This window comes from Oryza brachyantha, chromosome 3 (assembly GCF_000231095.2).
Source record: "Oryza brachyantha chromosome 3, ObraRS2, whole genome shotgun sequence".
Lineage (NCBI taxonomy): Eukaryota > Viridiplantae > Streptophyta > Magnoliopsida > Poales > Poaceae > Oryza > Oryza brachyantha.
Window position 1 is genome coordinate 24,715,681 of NC_023165.2, and position 21,276 is coordinate 24,736,956.

The 21,276-nt window shown below is 36.9% G+C and overlaps 1 protein-coding gene across 1 annotated transcript; it reads right to left on the reverse strand.

The window, feature by feature from the left end:
- Positions 1 to 13,390: 13,390 nt before the first annotated feature.
- LOC102703298 (endoplasmic reticulum oxidoreductin-1) lies at positions 13,391 to 17,441 on the reverse strand. Its single transcript, XM_015834571.2, has 10 exons — positions 17,097 to 17,441; positions 16,835 to 16,966; positions 15,739 to 15,994; positions 15,532 to 15,642; positions 15,172 to 15,290; positions 14,980 to 15,084; positions 14,651 to 14,853; positions 14,443 to 14,566; positions 13,939 to 14,103; positions 13,391 to 13,852 (listed from the first exon to the last, which is right to left on the reverse strand). Exons 1-9 carry the CDS (start codon positions 17,301 to 17,303, stop codon positions 13,951 to 13,953), a joined length of 1,410 nt encoding a protein of 469 aa, XP_015690057.2. The 5' UTR covers positions 17,304 to 17,441; the 3' UTR covers positions 13,391 to 13,852; positions 13,939 to 13,950.
- Positions 17,442 to 21,276: the final 3,835 nt, after the last annotated feature.

The following is a 21,276-nucleotide window of genomic DNA, read 5'->3' on the forward strand; positions in this document are numbered from 1 at the left end:
AAAAGTCTTCGCGCGGCCAGGAATTTGGTACAACCAGGGGTTGTCAGATGAGGTGACGATCATCGAGTGAGAGGAGCCAGGCCCCGCCGGCTGGGCAGTCAGAAAATTTTCATTTCAATAGTCTCACGAATATTACAGATCAAATCTTTTAAGTATAGTAAATTATAAATACGAGTATAATTCTAATTTAAAAAGAATATAAATATATAAATAATACGTATGGTGTGTCCAAGTGAATCAAAACAGAGCAACACTATTAATTAATTATTAAGTATAAAAATTGCCATGAAAAACATAACAATATATTAACATGATTAATTAATTATTAGTTTTAAAAAAATTTTAAAATAGATTGATAAGATTTTTGAAATCAATTTTTCTATATAAAATTTTTATAAAATATACAGTAGTATTATTTAGTAGTCATTTCGATGGAAGAACACGCCATAGTCACCCGATCAACCGAACCAACCCGTATACCTATAGCACTGGGCACAAAACCCGAACCCGAAAAAACCGACCCTAAACCCGAAAGAATCGAAAACCCGATGCCCCAACTGTATTTGCGGGTTTTAATTTTGAAACCCGAATTATTTTGAGTAAATCGGGTTGATGTCTCCACTACTCGAAATACCCGAATACTCGAAATAATAGCAACAATTCTTTGCTCCGGTACTTCAACCTCCACACAAAAGACACATGTGATGCAAGCACAAAGCAACTTCAACTCTACTACCAACATGGCAACGTGTGAGCTGGTGACTTGAGATTAAGTATGTTTTTTCGGTGGTTTTATGTTCTGATTTGAGAATTGAGATAAATGTGTTTCATGGCTATGAACTTTAATGATTTAATGTGTGATTTGAGATAATATGTGCGGCTTTAGAACTAAAATGTTGCTGAAACAATATTGGTGTATTTTGTTATGAAAATGACACAGAATCACTATATTTTTTTTTGCAAAAAGATCTACCGAATATCTATTTTCAGTATGTTGAGTATTGTTCGGGTTATAACGGTAACCCGAGCCTGATTTTACGGGTACCCGAAATATCGGGTGTTAGAATGTTTTCACTAATTTTGGGTATTGATTTTGAAAACTTAAAATTTAAAAAACCTCAAAAATCCGATCCGAAATTTTTAGGTAAGCCGAACGCCCAGTGCTATATTCCTATTCCCCTACTGGCTGGCTAAAGGTAGGGTTTGAAAGCTGACATGAATTTGAAGCTCGGATGGACCCCTTGCCGGACTGGGGAGCACCGTGGCCCGTTTGACCGTCTGATCGACACCCAACAGGATTCATGAGTTGTTAACCGGTTCAATCGCTCATCGATCACCTTTTACACCCTAGCCTAGAGGCCACCGACACCCCGAAGGCTAAACCCACAAGGGTCTATAAAACCTTTCGATCACCAATTTTATGAACTTTTGCTGAAAATTGGAGTGTTGTGTTTTTATATAATGACGCCGATTTATCTAACAGTTTCTTGTTTGTCTCGACGAGATATATAAGCAAATGATTTATATTCGTATCTTTTTTGACCTTGATTGGTATTTCTATCGATTCCATTATCGTAATTCAGATACAACTCTCATGAAGGCTTCACAAACTGAACCAACTAATTTCACATGATTCATATTGACATCCTATTCTCTCTATATGTTTTAGACTATTTTTGCTAGCATATCTATCAATCAAATAAACAGTAGTATCCTCATATTTTCGTTTACAAATATATCATTTGACTTTCACACTAAGTTTGGTGTCATATTTTTCTAAACATAAGGGACTGTTTGGATCTAGAGATTTTTTTAAAATTCTTGTCATATTGGATGTTTGGATATTAATTAAGAGTATTAAATATAGACTGATAATAAAACTAATTGTATAAATAAAGACTAATTTATTGGACAAAATTTTTAAGTCCAATCAATCCACAATTAGCAAATGTTTACTGTAGCACCACATTCGTTAATCCTGAACTAATTAAGCTCAATAGATTTGTCTCACGAAATAGTGCAGAGTATGGGATGAGTTTTATTAATAATCTATATTTAATACTTCTAACTAGAGCATAAACTTTCGATGTGATATGGACTTAAAAAAAATCCCGGAAAACATACAGGTATAAATTCATAATTTGTCTATAATCTTAAATTGCTATAAAAATATCTAGAGTATTTATGACTTTCAAAGGGGGCCTACTAGGTCATAGGCAAGTCAAACACAAGGAGCACGGAGCATTAACTCGGGGGTGGCAGGGCAGGGCAGGGCACACACAAGTCCAGGATGCAGCCAAAGAGGAAATCAGGCCACCTTAAATAGTATACTATCTCTTAATCATTTTAAAAGACAACATCTCTAATGATCTAGCTCTTAGCAAATAACTCATAATATAAATGACCCCATCATTCATCCTCACTTGACATTAAAATATGTGCAAAAGACTATCTTTTAACTAAGAGATAGCTCTTATCTCTTATATTAAAAAATTATATAATATATCTTATAGATAACTTATAGATATCTATTAGAGTAGGCTTCACATAGGAGGGTGTGGTGGTGCTGGAAAGTTGCACGAGAGGAGATTGACAGATAGAGATAGAGAGGACATGAGCTGATGGGGCCATGCAGCCTCTGCACTGCAGGCGTCGCCAGCCGCAGCGCAGCGCAGGTGCCGAAGGCCCCCACCCCCACCCCCCGCCATCGCCTTCCTCGGGTCGGGTCCCTCCTCCACCACCACCATGAAAAATGGATTATAATCCCTAGAAACAATGTTCTTATCGTCTAAATAAGACTCTGTTTGATCCCCTAAACTTTTTTTTTAAGTCTATGTCACATCAAATGTTTAAATACTAATTAGAATTATTAAATATAGACTATTAATAAAACTCACTTCATACTCTGTACTATTTTGCGAGACGAATCTATTGAGCCTAATTAATCCATGATTAGCAAATGTGATGCTACAGTAAACATTTGCTAATCGTGGATTAATTAGGCTTAAAAAATTTGTCTAGTGAAATAGCCTTTATTTATACAATTAGTTTGGTTATTAGTCTATATTTAATACTCATAATTAACATCTAAACATTCGATGTAACAAGGGACTAAAAAAAGTCCCTAGATCCAAACAGCCCTAAATCATTTACTTATTTGGTTTTTTTAAAAATAGTATCCCGTTCCGAAATAAGATCAAATTTTTAGTTTTTTTATACAATATTTTGAATCTTCGTCTTATTTGAAATTTTTTTGCGATTAATATTTTTATTCTTGCTAGATGATAAAACATAAATAATACTTTATGCGTGACTAATTTTTTAAAAGTTTTTTATAAATTTTTTAAATAAGACGAATGGTCAAACATTGGACATGAAAAAACGAAAAATAAAGTTACTATATACGACAGACCTTTCCTAAGACCTTTCCTAAGGACATCCAAAGTATGTTATAAAAGTGGTCATTATACGATAAATACTCTTATATGGGTTGTATTTTATGTATTATGTGTGTATCTTTATAGTATAAATGGTCAAAATAGTCAATAGCCATATGAACTGTCCATTAAAATAAATGTTCTTACATTCTTTTTATATTTGGGATCCGCCTTATTTTCTACTCTCCATACATAATTATCGTTGAGTTTGACACGTCTAATGACACATGTAGTGGGTTTCGTTCATATAGACTACACAATCTTATACATTGTTTATGCCCTAATACAATAAATCTGAACAACCAATTATCCAAATTTATTCACCTAGGAGGGAGGGGTCCATTCCTTTTTTTATTGAGTTTTTATTAGACGGGGGAGTAACTAAATAAGATATTGATTAATGTTACGTAATATGTCAGCCCACTGACACAAATTAAACTCCTATTAACTTTTTTAGAAATATATGATCATATATTAATCTATCTTATTAATTTTTAATCCGTGTATTACAAATGGCATGCAAGGAAAAAAAAAGAAAGTGAGTTTGCTCGAAAGGTTTCGGAGTGTAGTATTCCCCAACCACAGCAGCGAGAAAACGAGACCGAATCTTTGACCGCGCGCGGCCATCTCCCTACCACCCACCGAGAGTAGGAGGAGCAGTAGCCGTACGTGGTGGCCGGCTTTGGCGTGGAGTGCAGTGCAGTGGAGTAGGAGTAGGCCCTGCCCCTGCACCTGCACCTGCGCCGCAGGCTTAGATAGTACTAAACTTTTTAGCCCCATGTCATATCGGATATATTTGGATACTAATTTGAAGTATTAAACATAGACTAATAAAAAAACTAATTTTATAAATGAGTAGTAATCCAAGAGACGATTTTTTTAAGCCTAATTAATCCATAATTAGAACATATTTACTGTAGCATCATATAGGCTAATCATGGATTAATTAGGTTCAATGGATTCGTCTCGCGAATTAGCCTAAGATTATGGATGAGTTTTATTAATAATCTACGTTTACTATTTATAATAAGTGCCCAAACATTTGATGGGACAGGGGGCTAAAATTTAGCCCTTGTCCCAAACACCCCCTATAACGGAAAATGGGCGTGCCGCGTAACGGCGGCGCGACGCCTGTCTCGCTCATATGTCAAAATCACCGCTTGCTGCTACTCTACAATCTACTAGGAGGTCTACGTGGCTGTTTGTATTAGGAGTGCTTTAACAAATAGGATAATAATTAGAAGTATTAAATATAAACAGATAATAAAATCAATTGCATAAATAAATGCTATTTTATTAGATAATTTTTTTAAGCCTAACTAATTTATGATTAGCAAATATTTACTGTAGCATCATATTCGCAAACATGGACTAATTAGACTCAATAAATTCGTCTCGCGAAATAGTCAAGAGTATGAGGTGGGTTTTATTAATAGTCTATATTTAATACTTCTAATTAATATCCAAACATTCGATGTGACAGTGACTAAAAAAGTTCCGGGGAACCAATGGTTGGACTAAATGTCACACAGGATGTTTGACAGAACGTAGAAAGACTATTTCAATGACTAATTAAAATTTTATAACTAATTACATATGGTGTCACGGAATTATGGGACAAAATTTTTTAAGCCCAATTAATCCGACATTAGCACATATGGGTTACTGTAGCAGTTATGACTACTTATGAACTAATTAGGCTCAAAAGATTCGTCTCGTAAATTCCTTTTAAACTTTATAATTAGTTATGTTTTAAACTATATTTAATGGTCTATACATATGTTTGAAGATTTGTTGTGACGGGTCAAAGCGAAAATTTTTAAAAACTAAATAGGTCCTAAGCTGTGGTCGAGCGTATAAAAGTATGTTTAAATTTTAGCTCCCTAATTCATAGTTTAGTCATTCATATCAAAAAATTTTATCTTCAAATTAACATGCATTTTAGCATACTATCATTCCTCACTTTCCAAATTCTAACGGCTAGTTGCCATCATCTAAAATTTGAAAACTCTAACAATTCCAACAAACTCTCGATATCCACTCTCTCCAAACTCTCGATATCCACTCTCTACGTTAGTCTATAAAGTTTAGGCCATACCTGTGAGATCTATGGATAATCATTCAATTTATTGTGCAGGATACTTGTTAGGTTTGGCCACTGCGAGAAAAAGTTATGACATGACAAGTCATATGACTAGTTTCTTTGAAGTTATTTTTATAATATAATTGGTAGAATTTAGTATAGAGAGTCATCTATCTCCACATCATAATTTTCATCTCTATAAGTTATTTAGCATATTATAAGATTTAAGAAAAAAACTATAATACCTCTGATTAAATATTATATAGTCAGGACCGAGTGGTTAGTTAGTAGTAATAATGAGAAATTTAAATGAGAGCTAATTGATGTGACAAGTATTTGAAACTTAAATTTAGAGTTAATTTTAGGTTTATTTTATCATAGTTTTTCTCTTTGCTTTTAAATCAATAAGAATACACATATAAATGTTTTGTTCATAAATTATTTTTTGTTATAAAGATGTCGCTTTGTTTTTCCATTCAAAAAGCAAAACAATGACCACCCATGTATTTGGGGCTAGATGTAGTAAAGATAAAAGATTGTCTTATTTTCAATAGCTATTTTATGGTATATATGATGACGTTTAAAATCTACTCCACTTCTATTCTATAGAAACTTATTAAAATATACTTTTGGCAATCTTTTCACCATCTGCAAATCAACAAGCCTTTGCCGTCAACGACAAATACAGATTCTCCAAAGAAAGGAATGTTAACATGATCAACTTTTGTAGAAACTTTGTATCAATTATACCGTTTGATAGTTTAATAGTGCGTAAAAAAACGCTGAATAATTCGATAAAAAAGACCACAACCCTAGTGGTGATTATTTTTTTTAAACCCCCTTAGGGGTGTCATGTATTAAGAGGGGGGTGAAAAAAATAATTACAAAAGGTAGAGGTAAGGGGGAGGGGAGAAGCTGCCGTGGCGCCTTGAGGCACCCTAGTGGTGATTATAACAAGAGCATTTTTCCATTCTTAAGAAGGTACCATGAGGTATCATAGTCTTCTATGTGAATTTTGATATCTTTTGGAGTAGTATCTAAGGTACCAAGAGGTACCTATCTCATGATAACTTCTTGAAGATGAGAAAACTGCTTTTATAACAATGCAAGTCTTTGGTTGGCCTCTACTCGTGGAGCCATGTTCAGTTGAATGAGAAATTTAACTTTTTGCCACTCTTACGAGCGGTCAAAACAGATTTACCACTCGCTGTCTATGACATTACCACTCGCTGTCTATGACATGTGGGCCCTCATAAGTCTATGACAGATGACTCCAGCGACAAATCTGTTATGAAAATTCGTAAAAGTGACAAAAAAGTTAAAAGCCCCGGTTGATTCGGCCACCACCACCTCCAGGGGCCAGTGGGCACGAGAGTGCACGAACTGCCTGTCAAACTATCTAGTGTGTAACCCCACTTCTATCGCACATGAGTGAGCACTGTAAAGCTGGGTAATTATTAGGGATTGGTATTAGCCCTACCCCCTCCTACCTGACGATGAACTTTGATTTGTGAATCGTGCATGCTAGCTGGACTGGGAGTCAGTCACCAGTCTTTGTGAGGCAGTTCACCAGACCTGACAAATTTGAACCTAGATCAAAAGGACGGTGCATGTGTTTGATCAAATGGAAGTACGACTAGTTGCATGTTAATCGATCCTGCCGTCCCCTGCACATATTGTGTTTGGACGATGGGAGCCCCCCATATCAGAGCCACTTGACAGCTTCTCGGCGAATAATTTGCCGCTATTACTACCTCCGTCTTAAAATAAGATCATTTTTTAATTTTTAGATATAATGTTTTAACTCTTCGTCTTATTTAAAATTTTGTTGCGATTAATATTTTTATTGTTAATAGATGATAAAATATGAATAGTACTTTATGAATGACTAATTTTTTTTAGATTTTGTACAAATTTTTCAAATAAGACGAATGGTCAAAGCGTTATGCACAAAAATCGAAAAATGACGTTATTATGGAACGAAGGCAGTAGATAATACCATAATTATTCTATGAGTGCCCCCATACGTTATAGACACGCAGCGTAATAAATCATTGAGCTTGGCAAACAATCAAATGCCCAGTGATTGAACGGTCTGTTACTAGACCCGCCATCCTGATCAATGGCAATTCGGGTAAGAGTACCGGGTATCTATTGCTACCCGACCTGACAGGTGTACCTGTACCCAATCCAAATCGACACGGGTATGGATATGAGTATTTTTCTTCACTCGCAGGTAACCTGTCGGGTACCCGAACGTGCCCACATATTGAATTTTGGCTAAAAACTTGTTATGTTATTCATGTAATAATATTTATGATGTACTCCATTTTAGCTAAAAACTTTGATATGACCTATGTCTTGAACTTTTGATGCTTGATGCAATATTAAATGGTTGAATCTGAATATCAGATAATGTGTTATGTGCTGTTATAATTGCTATGATTAATTTCTTGTATTTGTTGGAATACTTTATTATGAGCAATATGTTATATTTGTTGAACTTTTCATGTGTGATACAATATTGTATTATAAGCAGTATATTTAGTTTGTATATGTTAGAATGATTATTTTGATGTGTTTTTGACATGTGAAATGACAGATCCGACGGGTATCCGATACTTACCCGGTCTCCGATGGGTATGGGTACGGGTATTAGATTTTACCCACGGACACAGGTACGGTAGGGAATTATACCCGTAACCTTTGAGTTGCCGGACGGGTAATTGCATTACGCGCACCAAACCCGACCCGTTGTCATCCTACCTTGTGAGGCACCATAGAGAATCACGATTCTTTTTTGATATATACCATTTTCTCTCTTACAATTTTTTGAATACATAATGTTTTCAAAACAATTTTACAAATATTATGTCACAGCTAATGACAACCTACTGAAAGGAACCCTGCCCGGCTTATCGTCACAGGGTATTATGGGTGTTGCCACAGAAGAGAATGACAAGGATGTCTCGTCAAAGAAAACAGTGGTATATGCATGAAAAATCATCAGAAAAAAGTATATTTTCAAATTTAATTCAGCAAGGTTTGTATTACTGTTTTATATTTACCACACTTATTTCTTGGGCGTATTTACCAAAATGTACTTGGTCATTCGGTTACAATTTACTTGATAAATTCTAACAATATTGAATTATATATATATATAACCTTCTCTGGTTATAATTACTTTGTACTTGGTCATGTCACCATGTCCTTACCAGTGTCAGGGTGCGATAACCATGAAACCATCCCGTAGGAGTAAGAGAAAGCTGCGGTCAGGTCCACTGCTTGAAGTACGAGGCATTTGGAAATGTCGATGAAATTTTGCACGGACTTACGCTGCAAACTCAGAGAAATTTTCACGAGACTCCCATGACACACATTGGATGTTTGTACACTAATTTAAAGTATTAAATATAGATTAATAAAAAAACTAATTTCATAAATGAGTGGTAATCCGCGAGACGAATTTTTTAAGCCTAATTAATTCATAATTAAAGCATGTTTACTGTAGCATTACAGGGGCTAATTATGGATTAATTAGGCTCAATAGATTCGTCTCGTGAATTAGTCTAAAATTATGGATGAGTTTTATTAATAGTCTACCTATAATAAGTGTGTAAACATTCGATGGAACAAGGAGCAAACTTTAGCCTCTTATTCCAAACAGCCCCTACGCGCCTTGGCCGTGAGATTTCACACCAAGATTGACCAAGTTTCACAGGCACAGCGTACGCTTCCGCAGATTAAACTAAACTAAACCCTTTTTTTACGTGATTGCGTCCTTCAATTCAAAGTCCAAACAGCAACAAAACAAAAAAGAAAAAAACATAAAAAAAATTGCTGCCGAGTCAGGAACATATATATCAAGATAATGGCTTTATTCACGCCATCTTTTTCTCATGGTTATACTTATAACTTAAAATACAATAGTTCAAACCTTAAAATTTAGAATTGATTTCGGAGTTTTTTCACTGAAGTTTATTTTTTAATCTTGACTTTTAAATCGCTAAGAATATATATATAATAGTTTTATTCATAAATTATGTTTCGTTCATAAATATACCGTTTGATTTTTTTAATAAAAATACCAGATAACCACTCTAGTAATTAGTAAACCGTGCAAAGGAGGCAACGCGACCACCCCCCACACGGTTCAGTGCAGCTCACGCAGAGGCCGCACTGCAGACTGATTCCCCGGCTTTGACATGTTCCAAACCGCATTCCAGGTTGACCTTAAGCAACATCCTGACACAGTTTCACAGCAATTAAGCAGCATGCAAAAACCTGCAAGCATACTAGTGTATTTATATACGCTCAAGGCGGCATGCAAAAACCTGCAACACCTAGCTCCAGTTCTTCAGAAAAACAGAACAGTGCAGCTATCTGCAATCAAGGCTAGCGTGCGACTGTGTTTCAGGCGAAAGAATCTGAATTCTGAAGCCTGAGGAATGGCCGGGGTTCTGAAGATGCTGCTCGTGCTGGCCCTCCTGGCCTCGGCGTCGGACGGCTCGGATGCGTCCAGGGCTCTGCGAGGAGAGGCGATCGGACGGTCGGGCGGCGAGGCGACGAGAGCTTTGGTGGTGGTGAGCAAGGCGAAGGCTGGGCACTCTGGCTGCACCAACGATCCCAACACCCATGGGCCGAGATGCCGACCGTGAGAAAGACGAGACGTTGCAGCTCAGATTAATCAAAGCATCCAGTGTTAACCTGTCTCGCAACTGTTGATTTCATTTGATTCTTTTCGGTGCTTGTCATTAACCGATGCAATAATAAACAGTAGTAGTGTATATGATACTGTGTAAATGTGTGCGCAGAAAACCAGAGTTTATATCAACTGTAGTCTGTACAGTATTGCCATGCTAATAACATACACCCAGATTAGTTTATTGGTTGCTGCTGCAGACCTCTTCTTGGTCTCTCTGTGTGTGTGCCAGGTTCAGATAGAATGTTGTTAAGCAACGATAACCACGTGCACTTGCTGAATCAGTGTATCTAACCAACCATACTGATCATGCGTACTCATGGAGAAAATATAATTAGTGCCCCCAAGAGATTCCTCCCAGAATTTCATGGTGTGAGTGTGACATCACATGAGGTAACTTGTCATTTACAGAGGTCAGATTACTGTTCATTAAAAAAAAACATGTGACCTAGAAATGCCACGAACAAATATCACGGCACTGTTCATGCCATTGCATGGGGAAAAACACCAGCAGGCTGATGAGTCAGTTTGGCCCTACGTATGCAGCTGAACTCCAGCTCCAAGAGGATCAGGACATGGATCACATTGCCCTACCAAATGCATGCTTTGTTTCCCCTGGGCTGCCATGCATTTTCTTATTCAAACAATGGTTTTTTTAGCACATGAACCATCACTATCATGGCTTGTCAATGTCACAAGCCCAACCAAACATACCCGTTCAGTGAGTAGTCCATCAGATCATTTACCCATGCATGATGCTGAGCCCTTGGGGTCCACTGTATCCTTACGGAGTATACTACTAGTAGTATTCGTCATTCACCAATAAATACCCTCTCTTATTATAATTTACTCATTTGTCGAAAATATAGGTGTAATTATTTCTACCATTTAAATTTTGTGCTACGATATAAGGGCTTATTCGGTTTGAAGAAATTTCAATCCAAAGAATAGAAAAAATGGAGAAATATGAGCGTATGACAACATCAATTTATAGGAATTTTTCTAAGAGGTTTTAGTAGATGGAAATTTTTCTATATTTTCTCTCTATATCTTATAGGAAGTGAAAATTTCCTTTGTTTTTATTATGGTTCATTTCTACAAATCAAATGACTTTCAAAAAAATTAAATCCTTAGAAATTGGATTCTTTGTTTTTCCTTCAAAACGAATAGGCCCTAAGCATTCATATATTAATTATCATAATTCTTACCACATTAAAGATTTCCTAACCAATTGAAAGTTTAGAAATATAATCTAAAGAATTCAAAATTTAGAGTCACAATCTTGTCTTCTGTTATGCTTATAAGCCAAAATTTGAATTTTTAATCTTAAACTTTAGAGTTAATTTCAGAGTTTTTTCATCATAGTTTATTTTTTTAAAATTTGGCGTTTAGATTGCTATCAACACGTATATAAAATTTTTATTTAGAAATTATTTTTCGTGTGTAAATATATCTTTTCACTTTTGTTAAAAGGCCAAACAATCAAACCCTTAAAAATTGATCGACGAAATAACTAAAATGGTTTGTTTTGATCGAACGTTAATGTTTGATAAACAATCTAAAAGGCAGAGTATTTTAGATCAGGGGAGTAGCTATTTTCAGAGTTCAGATTTATTTAGATATTTCTCAAACCAATCACAAGTGTTTACTCATCTCTTCCAAAATACACATATTTCTATATGATTTAGCGTAAATTAGTATTAAGATGGAAATATTTTGATGCCCCTCAACAAACAATAGTATGAAATAAGTAGTACTCGCATCGTAAATAGTTACACAAATGATTAAGTTTTGAAACAAGATTTGAACGTAGAATGCTTATATTTTGGGAGCAGTGAGTATCGGTTTTAATTGAGTTGTACCACAACTGTAACCAATGATATTTTTAATTTGACTACTTTTAGCTTCAAAGTTGTGTCATTACATTTGTAATCGAAGCTGCTTCACTTATATCTTACATTCAAATCTATGTCTTGGCATTCTTAAATTTTGACAGTCAAAGTTCATCAAACTCTAATCAAAACCGAGAATTAGTTGTGAGCAAAGATATCTTTGACAAAGAAGTACTAATGGGTACTAGTACCTTTCTGTAATCACGTATTTACGAATCCAATAGTGGCAAATCTATGTGGTCATCTCTTTGCTTGTTGCAGAAAAAAAGTTAAGCAGCATATTTGCAAAGGAAAAATAATTTATTAATAAAACTTTTATATACGTGTTCTTAGTGATATAAAAGATACGACTAAAAACAATTAAACCCAAAATTCAACTTTAAATTTAACGTTAAAAATTTAAATTTTAATTTATAACCATAAATAAAAGTGAAAAGATAGTATGCTCAGCAAAACAAGAGGCATTTGCAATCTGTATATGCTGATATCTGCAACTTCTCTCGCAGATCATCAGGCTGCACCAGGGCTGCCCCGGCCGGTGCAGCGCTGTAAGTAAAAACAAACCAAACTTGAGGCATGGCATCTGCGACCTGCGTTGCATCCTGGCGTTGCACGGTGATGGGGAGTATATATATCTGCAGCTTCTGTAGGTGCGACTGTTCTGCCATACCATACCATACCATGAGACGGTATGAGTCGACGAGATGGCCGGCATGGATGTGATCAAAGAGCTTCTTTCTCTTTCCCTCCAAAGAGATTTTTTTCTCCAGAGCAGCAGCTGCAGCGGCCTTTGGGTACTGAGACTTGACATGTAGGAGTTGCTGTGCAAAAGTAGCCTCATACAAGGAAGCCGTCTGCTCCATAACTGATCACTGGTTTTCACTGTGCATCACTCCAGCTGCTCCTCTCTGAGACACCACTGAACGTGTGTCCCGACGCAACCGCCATGCTCTCACGTCCGAATGTACAGTCAGGCTTAACCTCAGGAGGCAAGGTTTCTACCGGTTAACTTGTGCACCGTCCTGAACGACCTTGAATAATTTGTGCAAAATTATAGGGTAGGAGTGGAAGTGTCATACAGTGGCAGTACTCGCTCCGCCCTAGAAAAAACCAATTCAATTCAGAAAATGGAACTAGACACCCACCCGTGTATATTTATCCCTAGAAGTTCTTTTGGGGAGAATGGAGGTATATATCAGTAAAACAGTCCATAATCTCAGTTTTAGAGTGGTACTTTTGGCATGTCATAATTTGCATATACTCAAAACTCCTTTGGTAATAGCCAAACACTTGCTTCATGTAATCAGAACTTGTAGCTATCTTTCATAACTACTAGTATCCTCTTGGCAGTTGTTACAAGGTGTTCCTATGCTCTTGCTCACAATGCAGTCAGAATTATTTAAGTCAAAGGCAGACGACAACATTTGATTTGACTGGCATTAAGCTTTTGCGCGTTAGTAGTTATATGATCATAGTTAATACACGAAAAAGTCTTAATAGTATGTTAGGACATTATCTCCTTTTGATCATGCAACATTGCGAAAAGGATGGAGATCCTTACAAAAAGAGGTCCCTCTGCCAAATACAATCTACATGGAAAATTGCAATTGCTTGGCTCCCAAAGTTGTATATCTTCTGTCTAGGATTCTGCAAAAATTCTCTAGGAAGCTTCCCGCAGCATGTACATCATTGTTCTAATATGGATAAAAGTTGTAAATACATCTCAGTGTAATACCTGCAAGAATCATAGATCGATGAACTAAAGGTATGAGGCATGTCAGCAAAAAATAAAAATCTAACAGAGGAGAAAGAGAAACCTACAGTTTCAAAGAGTCAGCTAAGAAACACAGGTTTCACAGTAGGAGAGCTCTGTTGTTTAATGACTTCCTCAATTGATGGTCCTTTTTCATGTACAAAATTGACAGATTCTGACAGCCTGTTCAGAAGGTTAACCAGTGCAATGACCTCATTTCGCTGCAGCTGGAGCTGAATAATTACCCAGAAGACAAATTGTCAGACTCATCACCACTGCAAATATCTTACCATGTGAATTCAAAGGTAAATTCAAACAGTACTTTTTGCTCTCGTGCTAAATAGTAATATAGTACTAGCTAGGTGTTGGTAAATCGTTGAGACAATCCACAACTTAAAAGCAAATTTCGTGATCATCAATATCATGAGCTAAAGTATTAGGTCATGAGTGAATTCTTCCAGATAAGTTACTCAAACCAGACCAAGGTTCAATTGAGCACAAAGGATCTTAAACATATTACTTTATGTTGCATCATGATAAAGCCAAAGGTAGAAGATGAACAAGATACATACTGGTTGATTCAAATGGTTATCTCCATTAACAGAGAAAAGAATCTTCAATGCAGTACCGAGACCAAGAACTTGGAGCTTTCCCCATAATCGACACTTCTCACATCCAACACAATCCATAATTGCGCTGTGAAAATAACATTGAAAGGTAAGATTTTAAGTCACACAAGTACATATCATGAATTGAAAACACGTATAACATGACACATACCTGATATTTCTAAATTGCTTCTGAATCTCCAGCTTTAGCTCAGGGCCATTTTCACCTTGCCAAAGTTTTGCTTCATCAAATGGTAACGGGCATGCAGATCTTAATTTGGGATTGTAAAGCAACTGCTTCACTAAAGACTGTGTTTTCAAGTCCTCTTCAGGATTGCCAGTGTTGTACTCAGCCTGCTCAAGGTAATCTGCTGCCTGCAAAATCCAAATAGAACTATTATATGCAACAAGCTTTAGAACAGCAAGCTGGCAGCTTAACATTGTACTGCAGTACCATGAAAAACAAATAGTTTGATTTTGAAGCAAGGAAGAAGGGGGAACCTTTGTCACAGCCCGAAGAACAAACAGGTACGTGAAGTACAAATTTTGTACACGCTCAGGGTACTTCAGAACACGGTCATACAGCAATGGAAGATTATGCCCCCACTGTGGTAATTTGCACCAAAATTTATCAGACAATAATGAAAAATGGTATAACAAAAAACAACTCAGGGGGACAACAATGGCACATACCAAGTTGGCAGATTCATCTAGAAGATAATCATAAGCAATGTGTACTGAAATTGAAGAGTGCAACCCTGAAATTAGCTTGTACAGTGCCTTCTTCTCCTGGCACAATTCTTCAGAAGGATCTGAAAGAAACCAATACAATTTGAAAAACTTGTGTTCAGATAATTTTACTGATATAGGAAAGGAAGAAAATGCTATCATCATATACCATGTTGAGTTCCCCCAAGATCAACATATCAACAAAGGCAGGAGATCAGGCAATAGATAAAATACAAGTAACACAAGTATTTCCATGTTTCTGTGTAAATGAGAACAAAAAGTCAAGAGTGGGATGGCAACATATCTGGGAGCACACATGCTTACATTTTGGACAGTTTTCTTTGTAGACAGAGTCCCATATTCTTCGAGCAGAATCACCAGTATAGCCAGTGTAACGTTCAGGGTTTAGTTGAAGATTCACATAAGTCATCTCAGCTGAAATGAGGGTTTGTTTTCAGTAATTGTCACATATGGTAATAAAGAACACACAAAAGGGACACAATATGCTAAAAGGATGCAAAAACAACCTACCGTTGTCAGTTTCATCGTCATATGTCCATGGATTATCAGTTTCAACCCATCCTTTGAAAACCTTGGTGTCAAGCGTTCTATCAACAGTAGCCTGTGGTTTTCCTTCCTGACAGATCATATTATCTGGAGAAAGGCCATTGTAAGGCTTCTTGAATGGCTCAGGAAACTCACTCTCTGGGCACTCACAGACACTACAATCCCTAAGCCGGCACATTCCATCATCAGGCCAGAAAGGGCAGTCACACCACAATTTAACCTAAACAAGAAAACAAAAACAGGTGAATAGTTTTTTGAATGTTTAATTTTAATTTCAGATTTTGGCACATTCGTATACACAGTTAACAAATAAAATAGTCAGGCCAACATGATGATTTATGATGTGAAGATATACTGACTCCTCATGGTTTATACGTGAGTGTCTAAAGGACTGTTCTCTCAAAAAAATCCATAGGACTGTAAGATGGTACTTGGTTAAGTACTCTAAATAAGAAAACACTACACCAATCAATTCCATCTTTGCTAGAAACAGGCTAAGAGCAGAATTTCAGACATGCATCAATTAATCAATGTCATTTCCTTGACCAGAAATATCATGTTATATCACTCTCTAGATAGCCATTAAACTTAATTTTAGTTATTAATTTCCATTTTAAGGAAATGTAACACCGGATGAACCACAAAATAAAATCATATTGTACTTAAATCAAATATCCTACATATATAATCTGTTAAGTTCTGAAATTCCATTGCCAAACAAGGCCGTGCAAAGCTGGCACCACCTTACCCAAATGGAATCTAGAATAGACCCCTTCAAAACAAAGAAAATTGACAAACCACATAAACGTTAGTCTGCTATCCGAACCTTTAAAACGCAGGGATGAAACTGTACAGCAACAATAGAGTATCAAACGCATGAATTTGGTGTACATCCCACATAATATGCATTGGGAAACGATTTTATAGCTATGTACCACAACTAAATAGCCACATGCTTCAGTCCCACATAAATCAATTTAGATTTCAGCAGTTTGAGCTCTCTAAAACAGAACCAGGACATACATTTTCCGCAACACCTAATATTGCCACAAATCCTCACCTTGAAGTACCTGAAGAAGGGCAAAGTGACGAGCTCCTGCAGGATCGGGTGCAGCACCTCCTCGTTGATGGAGTCCACCGTCTCGTAGTCGCAGCAGCAGTCCTCCACCATCCCCGTGTACTTCCTCGTAGCCTACCAGTAGAAACGCCCAACACGGTCAATACCACGTCGCCAAACCAAAAAAAGGATCCACCGAGCGGGCACGAGACTAAGTTATCCCCGATCAAATCACGATCCCCCGCCCAACGGCGAGAAAACTTACGGGGCAGCCGCAGTCTCCGCCGCCCGAGGACGGGGAGACGGCCGGGGAGGAGCTGCGGGAGCTGAAGGCGACGGCGAGGAGCGCCACGAGGAGGGCCCCGGCCGCCACCGCCCACCGGCCCCGCGTCCGGCGCCTGCCTCCGGCCGCAGCCGCGGACGCGGGCGCGGCGGCGGCAGGTGCTACGCCGTTGGGCTCCTGAGGAGGCATCCCCGCCACTGGGTGGAAGCTTCTAGAAGCGAGCGAGATCTGGGCGGGCTTCGAAACGAGCGAGCCGGGGAGAGATCGTCTCCCCCGTGTGTTCCGAGTTGAGGGGGTAATGGCGGTCGCGGACGATTTCGTTGGAATTTATGAGCATCAAATTGGTGGTGGTTTGATTGCATTTACAAGGATGGATTTGCGTCACTGCGACGTGGGGCACGTGGATTTGCAACTGGTGTTAACGCTAAGCGCCTGCTGTTTTTACAGCCAATTGCTACGCACACCCGGCGCCCTTGCCACGCATTTTCGCTCATGCATATATGTTAAAATTTAAATTTTAAAACTTAAATTTGGAATTGATTTAGGGTTTTTCTAACGTTATTTATTTTTCACCTTTTGTTTTTAGATGACTAATAACACATATATAAAAATTTCTGATAAATTATTTTTTAATTGTTAATAAGCATTTTGCTTATGCTTAGTTTCAGCAAATAAGCTTGCTTGTTTACGTATGCTAACTTTATACTCAGTGCATCTTGGTAATATATTATACTCCCATCAGTTTTGTTATTTTGGATAAGGCTAAGATCAAACATTTAGAACTTTGAATAGGAATAGCTTTTAAATATTTACTTATAAGTATGGAGACTATATGTGTGGATTAAACTTTAAACTAACATCAATAAAACCATACATTTTAACTAAACCATAATGAAATCATAATACATGTGTCCCTTATTTTACCGAACTATCATATAATAATCGCTCAAAAAAAGTAAAGTATTGATAGGACAAACATGAAGAAGAGCTAAATTTGAAGTTTTCTAGTAGGACGGAGGGAGCACCAGAAAATTCTAAGTTAGAATTTTAGTAGTCGCTGTACGTACCACCCATGAACGAGTGCATCTCGTGTACAATTTCCTCCCCAGGCCCGTGTGCATCTAGCTATTCCGTCAGGGGGGTTCAAGCGTGGGAACACGCGCCACACAATGCCACGGAACGCGAAGGTGGATCCAACGGCCGACACGAGCCTGAAAATTGATCGGACAGCCAGGAATGCCCCGTTTGACGTGGCGGTGGACCTGTGGGCGCCGTCCCGTAGCTTTGACTGTCGGGCCACGCCACGTACAACCGGGTAATTCTTCGCGAGGGAGTTGACCTGTGCAAAGCGTCCCGAAGGAGCAACCGTATATTCATCCGTTCCATATTACTTCCTTTATTTTTTTAATTAAGGCCTTGTTTAGTTTTATATTTTTTCTAAAAACATCACATCAAATCTTTAGACACTTAAATAAAGCATTAAACATAGATGAAAATAAAAACTAGGGAAAATCGTGAGATGAATTTTTTGAGCCTAATTAATTCATGATTAGCTATTTAGCCATAAGTGATTAATTAGGCTCAAAAGATTCGTCTCGCGGTTTTCAAGTGAGCTGTGAAATTCGTTTTTTCATTCGTGTCTGCAAACCATTCCGATATCCGGTCAAACGTTTGACGTGACCCTTTTGCTAAAAAATTTTAACAACTAAACAAGGCCTAATACCATTAACTTTTATATATACGTTTGACACTTTGTCTTATTTAAAAATTTATATAATTATTGATTGTTTGTTATGATTTAATTTGATTCATTAATAAAGTAGATTTATGTATAATTTATAATTTTATGTATTTGGACAAAATTTTAAATAGGACGAAGAGTCAAACGTAAATCTAAAAATCAATAACATCAATTAAAAAAATTAGAGAGAGTATAAGACTTTCTGATTTTACTTATATTCAATCTGTATTTAGATTTATTAGCACACAATAAATATAGGTAAGGCTACAAAGTTTTATAACATTGAACTGAAAAAAAAATATAATGTATGTGCAAACCAAACCCATTTTCGACCGAGATTTTTTTTTTTTGCTGGAGCACTGAGTACAATAAACACAAGCTCTCACTTAGCGGCGGAGGCATGAATTGAAACCTCGTAAAATCAATTAATCTTGATTTATATTTAAGCATGTGTGCATCACCTATAACATCCCATACGAGAGGATGGAGTACTCAAATACAACAACGTGCAACAAAGATAAAGATAAGGTGGTGTTTAGATTGAGAAAAATTTTATGAGAATGTCATGTCAAATGTTTGATTAGATGTCGGAAGAGGTTTTCGGACACGAATGGAAAAATGAATTTCATGGCTAGCCTAGATACCGCGAGACGAATCTTTTGAGCCTAATTAATCAGTCATTAGCACATGCTAGTTACTGTAGCACTTATGGTTAATTATGGGCTAATTAGACTCAAAAGATTCGTCTCAAGATTTCTTTCATAACTGTGTTATTAGTTTTTTGATTTATCTATATTTAGTGCTTTATTTAGGTGTTCAAAAATTACGATGTTTTTGAAAAAATATTTTAGGAACTAAACGAGGGCTAAAGCAACGTACCGCCAACAAGCCTACCGTCACCGCTCTTCCTCTACTCCAGTGACTAGGCATCTTCTTCCTCTGCTCCAGGGACTTTTAGTTCCTAAATTTTTTTTTCAAAAAACATCACATCAAATCTTTGGACACCTAAATAAAGCATTAAATATAGATGAATCAAAAAACTAATTGCATAGTTACGAAATAAATCTTAAGACGAATCTTTTGGGCCTAATTAATCCATGATTAGCCATAAGTGCTACAATAACTAGCATGTGCTAATGATGGATTAATTAGGCTCAAAAGATTCGTCTCGCGGTTTCTAGGCTAGCCGTGAAATTCGTTTTTTTCATTCGTGTCCGAAAACCCCTTCTGACATCTGGTCAAACATTTGACGTGACACTTCTCCCAAAAATTTTCTCAATCTAAGGTGGTGTTTAGATTGAGAAAATTTTTAGGACAAGTGTCACGTTAAATGTTTGATCGGATGTCGGAAGGGGTTTTCGGACACGAATGAAAAAACGAATTTCACGGCTAGCCTAGAAACCACGAGACGAATCTTTTAAGCCTAATTAATTTGTCATTAGCATATGTTGGTTACTGTAGCACTTATGGCTAATCATGGGCTAATTAGGCTTAAAAGATTCGTCTCAAGATTTTTTCTATAAATGTACAATTAGTTTTTTGGATTATTTATATTTAATGTTTTATTTAGATGTTCAAAAATTCGATGTAAAGTTTTTGAAAAAAAATTTTGGAAAGGCCTGAACACCACCTGAATCTATGCAGTTTTGTACAGCCTCCTGAACATGGCATCTTGCCAACGGAACAATTATTGACAACACCGATGTGTCCTTGAGCCGGAGCCTGTCGAGCATGGCCTTCTTCTATATATCTTGAGTGTGGATTGCTTCAAGGAAGCCCTCATGGTTGACGGTGCCGTTGTGCTTGGAGGGGCTGACAGTGGTAATTACGCTTGGTAACATGGTAACGAGGGAGTAGAGGAGGTCAAGATACTCCTTTCCCAAACTTATCCTCACACAGCGATGAGACCAAGTGTTTGTGGTAGATTGATATGGGGGAGAAAGGAATTATTAATGGTCTAAGGCCGCGTCCGCGGAGGGTTGGTTATCCGCCGTAGAAAACGTAATAATATATGATTAATTAGTTATTAGTTTTAAAAAATTATAAAATAGATTAATATGATTTTTAAAGTAGCTTTTTTATAGATAATTTTCGTAAAAACACACTATTTAGCAGTTCGGGAAATGTACGCGTGAAAAATGAGAGAATTTGAGACAGTGACAGAGGGGAACGAATGGGGCGTTGAGTAGGTGGTGTATCCGATAAATCTATAGGTCTATATACACACCTATATTTTAGCTCTTGTTTATACTTATAAGTCAAAATTTAAATTTGATATTTAAATTTAGAGCTGATTTTGAGGTTTTTTCATTGTAGTTTATTTTTTAGTTTTGATTTTTAAATCGCTATAAACACGTATATAAAAGTTTTATTCATAAATTAGTTTCCGTTTGCAAATATGATGTTTGCCTTTTTCTTTCA

What these genes read in the sequence shown, in the direction of transcription:
- LOC102703298 (XM_015834571.2), bottom strand. Translation starts at nt 17,303, where the DNA reads ATGCCTCCTCAGGAGCCCAACGGCGTAGCACCTGCCGCCGCCGCGCCC. An exon ending in TTCTTCGGGCTGTGACAAAG is followed by an intron (nt 14,854 to 14,979) that starts GTTCCCCCTTCT and finishes TGGATTTTGCAG; the next exon opens with GCAGCAGATTACCTTGAGCA. An exon ending in ATAACCATTTGAATCAACCA is followed by an intron (nt 14,104 to 14,442) that starts GTATGTATCTTG and finishes GTAATTATTCAG; the next exon opens with CTCCAGCTGCAGCGAAATGA.